This window comes from Carcharodon carcharias, chromosome 4, assembly GCF_017639515.1.
Source record: "Carcharodon carcharias isolate sCarCar2 chromosome 4, sCarCar2.pri, whole genome shotgun sequence".
Taxonomy (NCBI): domain Eukaryota; kingdom Metazoa; phylum Chordata; class Chondrichthyes; order Lamniformes; family Lamnidae; genus Carcharodon; species Carcharodon carcharias.
In genome coordinates this window covers 111,026,543-111,045,745 of record NC_054470.1, presented here as the reverse complement: position 1 = coordinate 111,045,745, position 19,203 = coordinate 111,026,543, and the positions used below count along the sequence as shown (strand labels likewise).

Here is a 19,203-nt window from a genome sequence, read left to right as displayed (position 1 = left end):
GATCTTTACAGTGTAGAACATGGCCATTCAGTCCATCGAGTCTACACTGGCTCTCTGAAAGCGCATTCTACCTAGTCTCACTTCCCCTGCCTTATCCTAGTGATGACTGCAAGACAAAAAGCTTTGACAATATGTCTCTCTTTTCAGCAATATTCTGAACTGCCAAGCAAATTGTAGACTTTTAGTTAAAAATGCCATCCAGGTCCCCAGCTGGCTGAGTAGGTTACAGCAGCAAGTACCTGAACCTTAATATAGAAAAATATTAAAAGGTCAACAACCCCAGTGGTGAGTGAATTTATCCAATTCATAGTGGAGTCATGTAGAGTAGCTAAAGTCCCATGTCTGATCTCTAATTTCTGCTCCATCAGCTAGCCTTAGCTAAGGTGAAAGTACAAATGCTTTAACTGGACTTAGCCACTCCTAGATTGGGAGAGGATGAGGGATGGTGGGATGCCAGAGGATAGGGTTGGGGAAAAGATGGCCAAGATTGGTGCTCTTGATGACTCTTCAACTGAAATTCTAAATATTTGAAAAGTAAGAATGTGGGGAGAGGCTGAGGGAGTAGCAGTTCATCAATCACTCCTTAGGAGAGCCAGCATGGACACGATTGGCTTAATGGCCTTATTCTGTGCTGCACCAATTCTCTGATTCAAAGTGCCACAACAATGCCCGAGTGTGGACAAGGGGATAAAGGTTTAATGTTGATGTTCCCATTGTTGGGTAGCCGTTAGGGCTCACAGGTGAAGAATGGTCAACGTAGTGGTTGGCAACTGGCACCCCATAGTATGATCCTGAGAGGGTATGGTGTTTCCTTGGTGATGCTTCTGGTTGAATGGCAACCCAGAGGCTTGGACTAATAATCCAGAGAGCATGAGTTCAAATCCTACTACTACAGCTTGTGAATTTGAATTCAGTTTTAGAAAATCTGCAAACAAAAAGCTAGTGCCAGTAAAAGTGACTATGAAACTGTTGGACTGTCGATAAAGACCGAACTGCTTTGCTCTTATCCCTTGGGGAAGAAAAGCTGCCATCCTTTATAGTCTGACTTATAAGTAACTCCAGTCCCACGCCCATACCTGCCCTCTGAAGTACTGGTGCAAGTCACTCGCTACATTGAAAAATATGTTGCCATTTATCTTAAATCTGTGCCCTCTGATTATTGGCACTCTTCCAATGAACCACAAGGACACAAGAAATCAGTTTCAGTCTATCTACCCTATCAGAGTGCCAAACACCGGCTGTACCAATGATGCCCATGTTGGTTTTAAAAAATGCCAGCAAGGAGTTACAATGGTGAGAAATGGCAGATAACTGCAATTTGCTTTTCAAAATGTTGAAGTAATAAAAAGCACACACAGAAACATGGAGAGATACCTGTAACTCATAGCCGTAATCACACTGGTAAGTCACACTGTCTTGGTATTCATAGCTGGTTCCTTTAACTGAGCCATGAGATGGAGGGAGTGGTTCCACACAGGATACAGGGAGGCAGAAAATATCTGAAATTGGTGGATCCCAGAAACCATTCGGCTGAAACATCAGAAAGTCAGTTAAAGCAGTGATCTCTGCAAAGTAAGGAAGTCTTGTGATGCAGTGGATAATGTTCCTGCCTCTGAGCCAGAAGCTTCAGATTTAAGTCCTACTCCAGGATTTGATTGCTTGATGGATAATGCAGCCAAACAGGTTGATAACAATCTGTAATTCCTTTCAACACATGCCAATGGCAGGTGGTAGGAGTGGGAGAGATTCCTGGTAAGCTACATGATGGTGTCAGGAAGACATAATATTATTCAAATTTATTTGTAAAGGAGAGTATGTGTGTCTGGTGTGTGACTTAATTGAATTAGAGGCAGCTAGTCTGGGTGCTTTGATGTAAGAAGAGAAGTTAGGTTTGAAATGTTAATCAGGTAAACATGGGGAAGTTTTAGAATGTGAAATGTAAAGGGGGTAATTTTCATTGTTAAACAAACTAGTGTGGCTTGAATTCAAAAGTGGGGATGTAGTGTACATCTAACCAGCAGAAGTATAAGAAATAGTGTTTATTTATTTTTCCCAAAGATTGCTGGTGGAATTGGTACTAGCATAAATTTTTATTAGTAGAGAGGTAAAGTTCAAAAGACATAGTGAAACAATAGGAATTTGCATTCGAAGGGGAAAGTATGTATAAAGGAGCAAAGGCTGTGTGTAAGGGTAGGCAGTCCTAAGATCTAACAAGTGTAAAAATGCCTTCAGCCGGTCAATATCAAATTGCTGCCTCTAGGGACTGAAGTTAAGAGAACTCACTTTGAGTTCAACTGTTCAGGGATCATTTACTTTGCCTGGGTCTTTTAAAATCTGTGTTTTTTACTGTTGCCTTAACGAAAGGGTAACTGAGAATCAGATTAACTAGGGGATTTAGAAGTTATTGTCGCAGTAATTTGTAGATATATGTATGTGCATACAAATCTTCTTTTATTAATAAACGTTTAATTTAGTTTTATAAAACCTCTTAAGACTCAGTGGTCTTATTACTGAATTCAAACCCTACATCTCGAAACACAAATTGTAAAAATTAGTTTTGAGAGTTGTTTCAAGTTCCGCTCTGGGATTTGAACAGCTCAGCATTTACCATCTACTGTGTCATAACAATGGAAAGAAAGTTGGAGCCTCTCCTGTCACTATCCAATGCTCCAGGCCACAACATGCATGTAAAAATGTAACAAAAACAGGAAATGCTGGAAATACTCAGCAGGTCTAGCAGCACCTGTGGAGAGAGAAACAGAGTTAATCTTTTCAAGTCTGTATGACCCTTCTTCAGTGTACGTCCTATAGCGACTTGGACTCCCTGACTAAACTGTAACACACCTCCGCCACCATATAGCAAGCCTAAGTGAAAGACAGTTAAATTAAAAATGATCATATGGGAGGATAATGATTACATTTGGAATAATTATTTGATTGCACTAAGCTTGCAAATTAACAAATCTAATCACATTTTTAATTGCTGTCATCTTTGTCCGCACATCAAGATAAGGAGTTGAAGTGTTTGCAGCAAAAAAAATTTGTTGCAAATAAGAAGTTTATAAGATTGTTATGGTTTGGGACTCTATCTTTAATTTCGGGTAAAATGGAGGAATGAGGGGTCATGTAATTTGTTCCGAATTCTGCTGTCAGTAGCCCTGGGTGGTTTGATTATTAAAGATTAAAGACAAGCCCAGGTTGTTTTACTGGGCAGAAGGTGCAAGATATTCAAACTTCTAGACAATGGCAGAAGCAACTGTGCTGACTGTTAGTCTCCAAAGTCCCAGGAAGGTGTTAAGGATGTCAGATTTTAAAAATGGTTATAATTTAACTATGTACTCAGTTTTGCGGTAGAATGCAGTTGCGAGTCAAAAGGATAGCTAATTATTATTTCTACCTGGATACAAGACCTATGTGATTCACAATGCTGTAGAAATGGGCTTTGGAAGGGGTAGTCCCATAGGAAGCCATTTGTAAGATCCGGTTACAAGCTTTCAAAAAGATATCTCTGAAACTCACAAGCAAATCAGTCTGCCAGAATCCGAGAGAGAGATCAGCTAGATGCAGCCAGTCTCCATGGTTCATCACGTGGGAATGTGGGTGGGAGCTCGCATTCAGACTGAAATGACCAAGTTTGTGAGGATTTGGAACGAGGCAGCAAGATTCACCAAGCTTGTATTTGAGGGAGGATCTCCAGGGAAAACCTTTACCATGAAAGACATTTCCAAGTCAGGATGGTGAGTGGCTTGGAGGGGAGCTTCCAAGTGGTGGTGTTCCCATCTATCTGCTGCCCTTGTCCTTCCAGATGGTAGTGGTCATGGGTTTGGAAGGTTCTGTAGAGGAAGCCTTGGTGAATTCCTGCAGTGTAACTTGTAGATGGTACTAGATGGTACACTGCTGCTACTGTGCATCGGTGGTGGAGGGACTGAATGTTTGTGGATGTGGTGCCAATCAAGCGGGCTGCTTTGTCCTGGATGATGTCAAGCTTTTTGAAAGTTGTGGCAGTTGCACTCATCCAGGCAAGTGGAGTGTATTCCATCACACTCCTGACTGTGTCTTGTAGATGGTGGACAGGCTTCGAGGAGTCAGGAGATGAGTTACTCTTCGCATGATTCCTAGCCTGTGACCTGCTCTTGTAGCCACAGTATTTATATGGCTAGTCCAGTTCAGTTTCTGGTCAATGGTAACCCCCAGGTCGTTGATAGCGGGGGATTCAGTGATGGTAATGTTATTGAACATCAAGAGGCGATGGTCAGATTCTCTCTTGTTGGAGATGGTCGTTGCCTGGCACTTGTGTGGTGCGAATGTTACTTGCCACTTGTCAGTCCAAGCCTGGATATTGTCCAGGTCTTGCTGCATTTGGACATGGACTGCTTCAGTATCTGAGGAGTTGTGAGTGGTGCTGAACGTTGTGCAATCATGAGCGAACATCCCCACTTCTGACCTTATGATGGAGCAGCTGAAGATGGTTGGGCCGAGGACACTACCCTGAGGAACTCCTGCAGTGATGTCCTGGAGCTCAGATGACTGACCTCCAACAACCACAAGCATCTTCCTTTGTGCTAGGTATGACTCCAGGCAGTCACCATGAACACTGTATCATGTCTCAATTAGCAGCAACAAATATGGGAAAATAAAATGCCTTCAACTCCACGGCTTCCATTTGACCTTGAAAAATTTGAATGAGTGTTGACTATTAAATTTATATAAACCCTAAAAACAAGGGACTATAAATATAAGACAAGTCACTATTAAATCCACTAGTGAAATCAGGAGAGAAACTTCTTTGCCCAGAGAGTGGCTAGAATGTGAAAGACACTATCACAGAAAGTATAGATGCATTTAATGGGAAGCTATGGTAAATACATGAGGATGACAGGAATAGAATAGAAGGGTATAAGTTGGAGGAAGCTCAAGCGGAGCATAAATGCTGGCATAGTTGGCTCCAAACCCATGACCTCTACCACCTAGAAGGACAAGGGCAGCAGATGCATGGAACACCAGCACCTGCAAGTTGCCCTCCAAGTCACACACCATTCTGACTTGGAGCTTTATCGTCATTCTTTCACTGTTGCTGGGTCAAAATCCTGAAACTCCCTTCCTAACAGCATTGTGGGTGTACCTACACCACATGGACTGCAGCAGTTCAAGAAGGCAGCTCACCATCACTTTCTCAAGGGCAACTAGGGATAAGCAATAAATGCTGGCCCAGCCAACGATGCCCACATCCCATGACAGAATAAATAAAACCATGGCCTGTTTCCATGCTGTAAAATTCTATTGATATTTCATGTTTTTACTCAGATTAATGAATACAGGTATGTCTATATCCAATATTGAATATGTATAAGGCTTGATGTAGTGTGTGGAATGCCCGTGGAAGCCCGTGCAATGCACTGACTTATTTATGCAAGTTCTCTCATACAATGGTTTCCTACGATACATGCTGTGAATTATTAATATACCATTAGTGTGTAAAAATAAACTATCCACCTGACTGGAGGCAGCACAGGATTTCACTGCTAGCATGAAGCCAGAAATACTATCCCTTCTTTCAATGGTAGAAGTCTTGTCAATGGCGTCATATTTTAATAATGACCATGCAAGTTAAAGCAAAGATGTTGTGTCCAATTAGTCTCACACCACCTGCTCTTTCACCCCCAAGTCCTGCAAACATTTGCCTCTTCAAATATTTATCCAACTCCCTTTTGAAAGTTAATATCGAACCTGCTTCCATCACCTTTTCAGGCAGCACATTCCAGATCACAACTTTGTGTTAAAAACAATACTCCTCATACCTCCTCTGGCTCTCACCTTAAATAAGCCAGACACCTTTGTAATGCATTTTGTTTTTGAGAATTGTATACAAATAATTCTGGAGTTGATTAAGGGTCATGACCTGGTTTGCAGAAACTCCCCACCTCCCTTTATATGCTTTGAGCGGAACATCAAAGGTTAGGAATTCATTTCGGCTGTTTTCAAACACTAAATGGGACAGGGAACAATCCCAGCGCATGAGAGTGAAGGCCCAAAGATCATAAGGAAATTAGTCCTCATCTTAAATAATCGCCCCTTGCCTCTGGCAACTGTGGGGCCTCCCAGATGTTTTAAAGTCACTCCCCTACCCAGAAATTACAGCGGTTGTGAGGATGCATTGGCTCTGGTTAGGGTTGCCAATCTTCCAGGATTATCCTGGAGTCTCCTGGCAGAATTCTGCAAGCAAATACCCTGTAGAAAAATCACAGAAGCATTAAAAATCATTGCATGCTTCCTTCAACTTCTTTGAGCACCTTTGTTCATTAGTTGTAAAAATATTGGAGGTTGGGGTTGGGGAGGGTGGGTTGGGAAATGGCTGTTTGATTGGTTGAGATGATTAGAGGTGCAAGGTCATGTGAAGAAACCTCTAGGAATGCAATAAACCAGAATTGGCAACTGTAATGCTAAATCTGCTTACAGAATAGTTTCTAAAGTTATGGTAGTTGCCCTTGTGATAAATGGAAACAATAAGGAATTGATAATGTGTTCATTTTAATTTATCATGCTCAGTTATAATGCTCAAATATGGGTTTTACATCAAGTTATAGGGTATTTACAGTCATTTGGCCCACCTGGTCAATTCTGGCATTTATGCAGTGCAAGAACCTCCTCCTATCTTACTTCATCCCACCCAATCAACGTAACGTATTATTCCTGTACGTATGCTGTGCTTAATAAACAGTTTGCAAATATATAGAATATTGCTTTGTGAAGAAGAATATGCCAAGAGCAAACCTCATGCATTCCTGGAGAACCCGTTTCATAAGTTGAGAGGAAAAAAATAATTGCTGGGAGTGCTTACCTGGCAGGTAGACAAGTTTGCTCCCGACAGTCTGTACCCTTCTCTACAGGAGATGACAATACTCTTATTGAGTGTAAATTGTGTTCCAGAGACAACAACATTTGTCATATTGCTGAATGGCAGAGGACAAGACTGTTGTTTGCATTTAATACGATGAGTGGACCAAGAACCATCTTCTAAACATGTTCTTATATCTTCCTCAGTTTCCATTACATAGCCCTCTAAACATCTGCAGGTAAAGGGATATCATTTTGCATGAGTTATCTTTAAATACTTGCACGCTGAAGATCATACATTTGTGTTTCAATTCTTGAATCTTCGTCAAAGGTATGATTTTATACACAATGTCAATATTCAATAATGATTGACCAAAAATAAAGATCAACTGATTAGTTTGAAATCAAAAGCGATGAATAGGCAATAGTTAGTCATTTAAATATGTTCAAGAGGAGTATAGCTGAACACCTTTAGATGGGAATGATACAGGTAACAGGATATAGGTAAATGCATTTGGAAAATATGGTAATGCTCATCACAAGTGATCGTTTTCTGGGAAGCATCCTGGTTTAGATTGGTAGAGATTGAGATATAGTAATAAATTCAGGGGACTTCAACTACCCTGATATTAATTGGACAGAAGAGCTAAGTAAAGGGGATAAGGGAATTGAATTTCTACAATGTGTACAGGACTGTTTTCTTACCAAAATATATAAAAAGCCCAGCAAGGGAAGATTCATGATTGGGTCTAGCAATAGGAATGAACCAGGGCAAATAAGAGAAGCAAAGGTAGGGGAGCATTTAGGCAATAGTGACCATAATACAATATGCTTTAAGATGTGATAGAGAAGGACATAAGTATGATGAGAATCAGGTTAATAGACTGGAGTAAAGCTGCTTTTGAGGGGCTGAGAATAGAACTGGGGAAAATAAATAAAACCAGATTAACAAACCATGAGATTGAAAAAACAATGAGTAATATTGAAAATGCTGTTCAATAGAATGCAGGGAAAATATGTTTTGCTAAAAGGAAAAAACAAATTAAACACTAGTGAGATTCCATGGATAAATAAAGACATATGGAAATAACCGCGAGTTAGGAAAGATACGCAAGTATCTAGACAGTAGAGGAATACATAATAAGAGAGAATACAAAGAGATTAGCAGAGAAGTCAAGAAATTGGAAGACAAAGAGGAAAAATGAAACTAAATTATAAAGGAACATAAAACAAAATATTTTACAGACACATCTATAAAAAAAGACCGATTGGAATAGAACATTATGGGATAGCCAAGATAATACCACAGATAGCAATAGAGAAATTGCAGAAATATTAAATAATTATTTCTCTTCAGTATTTACCAGGAAGATAGAACAGGTAGATATGGTATTGAATGATGAGATGAGCGATGAGATATGCACATTTAAAAGGAAAAGGTGGGATGAATTGAATAAACTAAACAAACTCAAAGAGGATAAAGCCCCTGGGCCCCTGGTCTGGATGAATTGCATCCACATCCCTGTCCTGTGCTTATGTAAAATATGGGGTGATAGTATTGGATCTAACATCTTCCCACCAGTTCCCAATAATACAGAAGGCACATGAGTGCCAAAAATTGGAAGTGCAGGGACAAATTGGATCCAAACAACCAAGAATTCATTGGCGTTGCATCAATATCAGGTAAAATAATGGAAATGACACAATTGATGGAAGGGATTAACATTAAAAGATACTTAGAATTTAAGAAATATAGTCCTTACCTATAACGAATTTTACTCTTGAATGTGTACAGGTCTCCTACAGTAGCAGCATTCTGCACTGGTGGGGGTGGGCCACAGAGCAGTGGCACACATTTTGGATACGGTCGACTCCATCTCCCTTTCTCTGTGCAGAGCACCTCTGGATTCCCCTTTATGGTGTAGCCGGGCAAACAGTTGTAGGCTATGGCATTGCCATGCAAGGAGCTGCTTCCGTTAAAGAAAGCATTGCGTATGAATGGAGGTGAGCCACAAGAAATCCGGCCGCAGTATGGAAGACTTGAATTCCATGAGCCTCCATCTTCGCATAGAATCTGTGAGGGGCCCAGCAGCTTGAAACCTTCCTCGCACTGGAAGGATATTAGGCTCCCACAGCTGGTATCTTGACTTGTAGTAAACCCGTTATGGACAACTGGCTGTTGACACTTGCATGGTTTACACTCTGGGACGCTGCCACTCCACGAGCCGTTTTGTAGACAATGCCTAACTAGAGTCCCTGTCAGCTTGTATCCGACAAAGCAGATGTACTTTACAGAGTCACCAAATCTGAAATTAGACCCATTTATAAATCCATAGGAGATATCTTCTGGAGGTCCACAGCTGATGGGCATGCACTGTGGTGCCTCGTCACTCCATTTGCTATCCGCCTGGCACATGATGCTCGGTGCACCGTGTAATAGGTAACCGTCCTCACACTGGAAACCTATTTCCTTCCCATGTGTGAATTCCGATCCGACGGTTTGTCCATTCTGTATAGCCGCAAGCGGTGGACATGCTACCAACCTGCATTCCGGCACCTTCCCACTCCAGCTTCCGTTAGCGAGACAGACGCGAGTCAAATCTCCCTCAATCAGGAATCCGAAATTGCAGCTATAATTCGCCAGGCTCTGGAATGTATATTCCCTCCAGGTCACGTTGCCATTGTCAGGAATGGGTGGCAGCCCGCAAGAGATTGGGACACACTGCGGCTCCTCTCTATCCCATTCTTTATTGTCCTGGCAGGTTCTCCTCTCATCCCCAACTAATAGAAATCCAAAACTACACTTGTATACAATCACACTGGTGTAAGTGTAGTTACTACCATTCACCATGCCATTTGCAATTTGGCTGGGAGTTCCACATGATACAAGTTGGCACACCGGGGGTGCAGTACTCCATTCACTACGCGACGTACAGTACCCAGTAGCTGAACCTACAAGCTCGTAGCCAGGGTCACACTCATATTGCACCACACTCCCAAGTGAGTTGCTCGAAAACTTGATGTATCCATTTTCTGGATTCACTGGGAGCTCGCACTCTATCAGTAGACAGGCAGGGGCACTGCCATTCCAAAGGCCATCTTCTTGGCACTCTAGCACATGAGATCCTACCAGCTTGTAATTACTGTAACAATAATAATGAATGATAGTTCCACTGAAGAACTCGGATGTCTGCAGTAGGCCCATGTTCGCTGGAGTATTCCATATCTGCTTCTTGTTGCTGGAGCTCATTTGCTCAGAAACTGAAGTCGGAGTATCCTTGTTGGTCCCAAAGTCTGACGTGAGGAGGTTGTTCGCGGTGTCAGAGTCACTTGCCGGATCGTCTGGTTGCACAAAGCTTTCAAGTCCTTCGTTGCCTTGTCTGTCCTGACTCTGGATGATCGCGTACCATCCAAAATCGATATGAGGTGGGAGGCCACAGTCGACTGGCGCACAGTAAGGGAGGGCACTGGACCAGGAGGATTCCTCACAGACGTGCATGGAGTTCCCGATTAAATGGAAACCAGGGAAGCAGCTGTAGAATATGAGTGCGCCGAAGCTGTGATCAGAGCCTTCGACAAAACCATTTTCTATAAGCTGAGGAGGGTCACATTTGATGGGTTTGCAGACAGGGGCCTTTCCATTCCACTGACCTGTCTCTGAACAAGTCAGACTTTCCTGGCCTTCCAGCCTAAAGCCTGTGTTGCACACGTACGTGATGGTATCTCTATAGTATACCTTCTCAAACAAAGCTCTCCCACCAGCTATTTCTTGTGGAGCAGGGCATTCGATGGGCTTACAGATTGGCCTTTTCCCCCGCCATTCACCATCTTCACCACAAATCACCGTGGTATTCCCTATTAACCGGAAGCCTGGCTTACATGTGTACACGGCTTTGCCAAGATAGGTCAGTCCCTGGATGTCTACAATTCCATTTCCGATCAGCTCGGGCTGCAGACACTCGACTGCCACACACTCTGGCACCAGTAAGCCCCAGGTTCCATTGGCTTGGCAGGTCAGGAATGACTCCCCCTTGGCTACAAATCCATCGGTGCAGGTGTAGTTGGCAATGCTGCCAAAGTGAAGGTCAGAAACCAAAACATCACCGTACTGGATCTCCGGGGGCCTCCCACAAACAACGGGCCTGCAAACCGCCAAGGAGTCGTTCCACCGCTGAGAGGCCAGGCACTTCAAAATCGATGGCCCCTCCAACGTGTAGCCCTCCGCGCACTCCAGCTGAATAATCCCACTCGTGTTTGTCTCGTGGACAGTCAAGTGACTCTCCTGCCCGGGGGCCAGCGGCTCTGGGCACCTCAGCCGATGGCACTCTGGCATCTGGTTTCCTCCCCACTTGCCGTCGCCCTGACAGGTCAACAGCGAGTCCCCAGAGATGGCGTAACCTTCCTCACAGTGGAGTCTGACTCGCGAGTCTAGGCTGAAGTCTGATCCCTCAAAGTGCCCGTGTTCGACAGCTGGAGGTCGGCCGCAGCTCACAAGCACACAGGAAGGAGACGATTCACTGTACCAGTGTCGGTTGCCCTGGCAGGTACGAATGGGACTCCCCACCAATTGATAACCAGGATTACAACGATACCTGACTTCACTCTGAAACAAAGTGCCATTCTTCATCTGTAGTCCAAGAAAAGGAACAAAAAATTCATTATCTATTTACCTGTATGGTTGACAGGCAATTTGCTTATTTTTAAGAGCTAAAGCTAATGCTTATGACCCCCTCAAATAAAAATATAACAATCCGTATGGAATGATATATCGGAATTGTGCAATTGTTGTAAATGCTGTGATCGTAATCATCTACATTGTGTGTGAATTATACGGAAATATATTTAAAAAATGTACCTTTGGATATGATGAGTACTTTATTGAATCTACTTGCAGAGCCCTGTCAAAATTACCAAACTTATCAAGCCCTTATCAATTCATCAGCTACAGGAAAAAATGAGCTCATTTTTTAGTTGTGTTGCATTATCTTATATTCAATCATGAGCAATATTATTGCAAATTTTATCTTAAGGTGTGGTCACATAAGATTACAAATTATTGCTGCGATTATCATTTTAATTTTTTGTTGTTTGTGGGAGCTCTCTGTGTGCTGTGTTTCATTCATTATTACAATAGTGCCTATACTTTGTAAAGCACTTCACTAGCTATAAAGTGCTTTAGGATATCCTGAGGTTGTGAAAGGTGCTAGACAAATGAAAGTTCTGTCCTTCTGTAAGATGAAGGATATAGAGATAACAGGAACACAGAAACAGCTGTCATTCAATGAGATCATGGTCCATCTCTGTGCTAACACTATCCACCAGTCTTGGCTCCATATCCTTTTATACTTTAAAAGTTTAGCAAATATCTATCCATACTACTAAAAAGATTAATTGAGTTATCATCTATTGCATTTTGAGGGAGAGAGTTCCATATTTCTGCCGTGCTTTTATTGAAGAAGCTTTCTCTAACCTCACGCCTGAATGGTCTGGCTGTGACTTTTAAAAAAATATTTATTCTTTCATGGGATGTAGGCCAGCATTTGTTGCCCATCCCTAATTGCCCTTGAACTGAATGGCTTGTTAGGTCATTTCAGAGGGCAGTTCAGAATCAACCACATTTTAATGTTATGTTTCCTTGTCCTAGACTCTGTCACCAGTGTAAAATGATTCTCTTTATCTTGCTGATAAAACTTCTTTCATAAGCCTAAAAAAACAATCAAATCATCCCTCAATCTTCTATTTTCCAGAGGGTACAAGTCTAGTTCTAGAAATCTCGCCTTTGTTACTTTATATGTTTTCTCCAAATTAAATTTTACAGTCAAACCAGAGTAAGGTACTTAAGAATGAGAGAAATGGGAGCAGGAGTAGGCCATTCTGCCCCTCAAGCCTGTTCCACCATTCAATAACCATAGCTGATCTTCTACCTCAACTCTACCTTCCTGCACTACCCTCATATCCCTTAAGTAACGAGGGAGAAAGGAATGGAGGGTTGCAATGGCACTTTTTGATGAGATAGGAGGAGGCTTGAGTGGAGCATAAACCCACAATGGACCAGTTGGGCCGAATAGCCTGTTGCAGTGCTGCATATCCTGTGTAAATCTATCAATCTCTGCCTTGAATATGGTGAAAGACTGAGCATCGATAGCTCTCTCGGGTAGAGAAGTCCTAAGATTTATAACCCTTTGAATGAAGAAATTTCTCCTCATCTCTGTCCTAAATAGCTGACCCCATCCTCTGAGGCTCTGACCCCATGTCCTGGGTTCTCCATACAGGCGAATCACTTTCTCAGCATCAACCCTGTCAAGCCCCTTAGGAATTTTGTATGATTCAATTCTCATTCTTCTAAACTCCAGGGAATATAGACCTAATCTACTCAATGTCTCCACAGAGGACAATTCCTCCATCCCGGGGAACCAGTCGAGTAAGCCTTCATTACACTCCCTCTAGGGTAAGTATGACCTTCCTTAGATAAGGAGACCAAAACTGTATATGGTACTCCAGGTGTGGTCTCACCAATGCCCTACATAATTGTAGAAAAGCTTTATTCTTACACTCCTGTCTCTTTGTAAATAGGTTTGAGGTTTTTGATCACCTACTTCAACATTTCCATTTGCAACACGAGGAGGATCGCCACACGACACGGGCTGGCAACTGGGCAGCTGCCCACTCCATTCTCCATCTGCCTGGCACGTTCGTTTCTTATCGCCTTTGACGTAGAAGCCCGTGTTGCAAGTGTACGCCACGATGGCCCCAAAGCTGTAGTTGGCTCCACTGACCTGGCCCCGCTTGATGACGGGAGGCTCCCCGCAGCGCACGGGGATGCACTGAATGCTGAACGGTGAGGGGCTCCACTCCCCACCCCGAACACACTCGATGGAGGCTGAGGTGTTCAACACGAAGCCTTCCGCGCATTTGTAGGTGACCTGGGTGCCGGCTGCAAACTTCTCCTTGCCAATGGTCTCCAGGATGGCGTAGGGCGCAAATGGCGGCTTCTGGCAAAAGTCTGCCACGCAGTGGGGCACAGGCTGGCCCTTGGGTGGGGCCCAGGATCCTTGGGAGTTGCAGACCAGCTGTGAGTTGCCTGAGATGCTGTACCCGTCCGTGCAGTAATAGATGGCAATGTCCCCGTAGAGTTGGTGGCCGGTTTCAGGGAGGGCGTGGTCAATATTTGGAGCTGGGCCACAAGACAGAGGAACGCACTGTGGTGCACTTGGACTCCACTCCCCATTGGACAGACACTCCTTACTCTCTGAACCTATCAAAGTATAGCTGCAAAGAGAGGAGACCAGAAAATAGGTTACAGTGGACACCAGAATCATTATGCTACCATCGGGAGAACAACACCATCTTGCATTTATATAGCACCTTTAAAATATTAAAACTTCAGGTGCTTCGCAGGAGCATTATCATTCAAACTTTGACACTGAGTCATATAGGCCAGATGACCAAAAGTTTGGTTAAAGAGGCAGGTTTTAAGAAACATCTTAAAAGGAGGACAATGAAGTAGAGAGTCAGAGAGCTACTGGGAGGCAATTCCAGAGTTTAGGGCCCTGGTAGCTGAAGGCATAGCCACCAATAAGGCAGCGATTAAAATCGGGGAGGCACAAGAGGCCAGAATTGAAGGAGCGCAGAGATCTCGGAGGGTTATAGGGCTGGAGGAGATCACAGAGATGGGGAGGGCAAGGGCATGGAGGGATTTAAAAACAAGGATGAGAATTTTAAAATTGGAGTGGTTGGGACTGTTCTCCTTGGAGAGGAGGCTAAGAGGCGATTTGACAGAGGTGTTCAAAATCATGAGGGGGCTGGATAGAGTGGATAAGGAGAAACTGTTCCCACTCGTAAAAGGGTCAAGAACAGGAGGGCACAGATTTAAAGTGTCTTGCTAAAGAAGCAAATGTGATGTGAGAAAAAACTTTCACACAGCGAGTGGTTCAGGTCTGGTATGCATTGGCTGGAAGTGCGGTGGAGGCAGGTTCAATCGAGGCATTCAAGAGGGCATTGGAGTATTATTTAAATAGAAACAATGTGCAAAGGTGCAGAGGAAAGGCAGGGGAATAGCACTAAGTCACAATTCTCATTTGGGGGTGCAGACACGATAGACTGAATGGCCTCCTTCTGCACAATAACAATCTGTGAGGCTGTGATTCTGTGAAGTCGCGACATAACTGGACTGGGAATTAATCTGGTTGATCTCAGAGGTGATAAGGGATTGGGATTTGGTGTGAATTAGGGTACGGGCAGCAGGGTTTTCAATGAGCTCAAGTTCATGCATAAACACCACCACTGAAATGTCCAGTCGCTTTCAAATGGCCAGTCACATATTGGCCAAAAAAGTAAAAATCAGCTGGTAATGGATGTTAGCTGTGGCTCAGAGGGCAGCCATCTTGCCTCTGAAGGTTGTGCGTTTTGTCCCACTCTAGGGACTTGAACACAAAATCCACGCTGATGCTCTCGCTGTCCGCGGTGCCATCTTTTGGACGAGATGTTAAATGGAGGCCCAGGGTCTACCTTCTCAGGTGGACATAAAAGATCTTTGACACTATTTCTAAAAAAGAGCAGGGGAGTTCTCCTCAGTGTCCTAGTCAATATTTGTCCTTCAACCGACATCACAAAAACACCACAGATGACTGGTCATTGCTGTTTGTGGGAGCTTGCTGTTTGCAAATTGGCTGTAATGTTTCCTTTCATGACAACAGTGACTACACTTCAAAAATATTTAATTGGTTGTAAAGTGCTTCAGAACACCATGAGGTAACAGAAAGGCACTATAGAAATGCAAGTTCTTTTTCATTATTCATTTACATTAACATCAACTTCAAGGTTACTGGTTATTACATCTTAAATTACTCTGTTTCAGGCAGGAACAACCTTGGTTGTCCATTAGTTTGCACATTGGCAGTAAAAACTAGAACAAAAATAATTAAATAACACCACACTCACTGTCATTGGTGGCGACTCTAAACATAAACATGCCCTTTAAACAACAGCTTGCATTTATAAAGTGCCTTCAGCATAGAAAAACATCCCAGGGCATAATCAGAAATAAGGTTCAAAAGTCTCATTACATGCTCCTGTGAACCAAATGCATATTAATGGCAACTAGAGGCAAAATGTCAGAAATACTCTACAACTCAAGTGGTATCTGTGGAGAGGGAAACAGAGTTAATAAGCTGGATTTAACTGCAGGTTTTGGGATCCCCACCTCAGGGCCAAATGGGATCCCTTAGCCCGCGCTTTGCCAACAGTGGGATCGGCACCACAATCTTCCAGGAGGTGGTTTCCTAATTGGTCAACTCCACACTCGTCATCCTATTGAGGGTGGTGGGCGGAGTCCCAATACTACTGGTCCAATCAGAGGGCCGACACCTCTCGAGAGTCCGCAACCCCGCCTGGAGGAGTGGGCGCTGCTGAAGCAGGTCAGGGACCCCAAGGGCGCCTCAACATGGGTGTTCCCTCGCTGACCAACACGGGTGGGCTGCACTGAAGACGTCCGGACATTAGGTAGGGACAACAACTTTAGGTCGTGAGCTCCGTCCCCCATCCCCACCCCCTTTCTGTTTCCCCCTTCTTTTTTTTTCCAATAAATTATAAAGATTTTCCTTTTCCCACCTATTTCCATTATTAAAAAAAAAACCCACTAGAGCTATACCTTGAGTGCCCTACCATCCATTCTTAATTAGCACATTCGTTTAGATAATATCACCAACTTTAACACCTATGTGTTCTATTGTACTATTGTCGTTGACATCTTTTGATGATCTGCTTCTATCACTGCTTGTTTGTCCCTACAACCACACCAACCCCCTCCACCTCTCTGTCTCTCTATCTCTCCGCCCCCACCCACACACCTTAAACCAGCTTATATTTCAGCTCTTTCCTGGACTCGAACTCAAGTTCTGTCGAAGGGTCATGAGGACTCGAAACGTCAACTCTTTTCTTCTCCGCCGATGCTGCCAGACCTGCTGAGTTTTTCCAGGTAATTCTGTTTTTGTTTTGGATTTCCAGCATCCGCAGTTTTTTTGTTTTTATTATTAGGTAGGGACATTAGGATGGAGGGGAAACCCCTCCGCAACATTGGATATGGTTGCGATTGAGGCCTTTCATCCATGCGGTCCGGTCATTGTGGCACATGGAGCCTCTGGCTTGGACGGTTCCCCGGACTGGTGCAGAGAGACCACCTCCAAATAAGCCGTTGGTCTCCGTGTGCAGCAGGGGCCACTGCGCTGGTGAGAAAGTTCCAGAAATTAATTCAGAACATGCCCCTTATTGGGGACTTATCCACCCTATAACTGGCTGGCCGTACAGCCAATCCAGTTATCAGCCTCTGCCCCACCCCCGGTGATGAGAATGCATCGGGGACCCGTCCTAATGTAGCTCCCCTTATTTTCACAGCCTCCCCATCTTCAATCCCGTCTCCACAGGTGGTGGAAAATCCAGCCTCTTGCTTCAGCTCGATGACTTTTTGTCAGGACTGCATTTTTCTCTATCCACAGATGCTGCCTGACCTGCTTTCTATTGCCAGCATTTTCTCTTTTTATTTCAGATTTCTAGCAACAGCCTTTCCATAGTGTTAATTTTTCTCAAATTATGCTTTGTGAAAAGAATATAGAGATCATTATTTCGTCATAGTTATACGTCATAAACCTGATTAGCAATGTTGATCCAACCATGTATAAAAGAATGCAGGTTATAATTTGTTTTCAAAATATATTCAGGCAATCGTCCACAGTTTACAAATGGCCCAAATTATTTGCACATTTGTCATTATGCAAGAAGATAATGTTGATTGAATAATGTTTTATCAGTTAAAACAGAGAGAATGGGAAACTTTTTTCCTCTCTTCACCCAAATTCCTTGATTATTACATGACTTTGGGGGCCTTAGTGAGTTAAGTGATGAATACATGTTGCATACTCCTGGCTTGTATTCGTTTAAGTACAGAAGGCTCAGTTGGGTGGTCAGATTGTGATGTTTCAAATGTTGAAAGTATTCACTGGAGTAGATACACTGGAATAGATACAGAGATATGAGTTCCTCTGATGGGGGGAAATCGAGAGGGGGCATAACCTTAAAATTAGAGCCAGGCCATTTAGAAGGGAAATCAGGAAGCATTTCTTCACAGATCTGGAAACATCTCTCCTTCAAAAAGGCTGTAGATACTGGGGGACAACTGGGGGCTTTTAATATTGATGGAATTTTGTAAGGTACAGCTTTACACAGCATATATGGCACAGAAACAGGCCATTCAGCCCAACCAGCCCATACTAGTGTTTATGCTCCACTCAAGCCTTCTTGCCAACTTTCCTCATTTAAATCTACCATTGTAACCCTCTATTCCCTTCTCCCTCTAGATTCCCCATAAATGTATCTATACTGTTCACCTCAGCCGCTCCTTGTGGTAGAGTTCCACATTCTCACCACTCTCTGCGTAAATACGTTTCTTCTGAATTCCCTATTGGATCTCTTGGTGACCATCTTATATTGGTAGCCTCTGGATTATGCTCTTCCCCACAAGATGAAACATTCTCTCTGTATCCACTCTATGAAAACCTTTCAGAATTCTAAAGGCCTCTATTAGGTCACCCATCAGCCTTCTGTTTTCAAGAGAAAAGAGACCCAGCCTGTCAGTCCTTTCCTGATATGTTTACCTTCGTCAGAGACAGGTAGCCAAGGCTTGGTGGGTGGAGTACAGGTACTGATCAACCATGATCTAAATGAACAGGGGAACAGGCTCGAGGGGCTGAATGGCCTCCACCTGTTCCTAGCCTGTAACCTTGCTGACAGGGAACAAGATAATTTTTTTTAAACAGATACTGCAAAAGGTCTTACCCTTCCTTACAGCCATAGGAAATTGAGTTTCCAAAGATGAAGTTGTCTCCGATGATGAAAGCATTGGGAAGTGCAGGAGGTGGCCCACAAGATATGATCTCACACACTGGCGTGGTGCCATTCCATTGGCCGGTGCTGTTACAGGTTAGTGTGGATGGTCCCTGCAACCTTCAGGGGTTCAAAGGAGGTTAAAAGGAGCTGCAAGTGTGACATATCAGGTTGACAGATTCATATGACAACTTGCATTTATATAGCACCTGTAATATAGTAAAACATCCCAATGGTGCCTCCACAGAGCGTAATCAAACAATATTTGATGCTGAACCCCCATAAGGGGATATTAGGAAAGATATTAGAAAAGCTTGGTTGAAGAGCTAGGGTTTTAAGGAGCGTTGACAGACAGACAGACATGGGGAGATCGAAGTGATTAAAATCAGGAACGTGCAAGATACCAGAATTTGAGGAATGCCATGGTCTCAGGAGGGTTGTAGGACTGGAGAAGGTCATAGAGGTAGGGCCACACCGTCAAAGCCGTGAGAA

At 43.4% G+C, this 19,203-nt stretch overlaps 1 protein-coding gene across 1 annotated transcript in view; it reads right to left on the bottom strand.

Moving 5' to 3' along the window:
• Positions 1-19,203, bottom strand: part of svep1 (sushi, von Willebrand factor type A, EGF and pentraxin domain containing 1) — a 232,852-nt gene that overhangs the window by 44,433 nt on the left and 169,216 nt on the right. The window contains exons 38-42 of the mRNA XM_041185318.1: positions 18,664-18,831; positions 13,431-14,103; positions 8,598-11,461; positions 6,839-7,067; positions 1,375-1,530 (exon numbers count right to left, since the gene is read on the bottom strand). Of these exons, the coding sequence (XP_041041252.1) occupies positions 1,375-1,530; positions 6,839-7,067; positions 8,598-11,461; positions 13,431-14,103; positions 18,664-18,831 (4,090 nt within the window). The remainder of the gene's footprint in view (positions 1-1,374; positions 1,531-6,838; positions 7,068-8,597; positions 11,462-13,430; positions 14,104-18,663; positions 18,832-19,203) is intronic.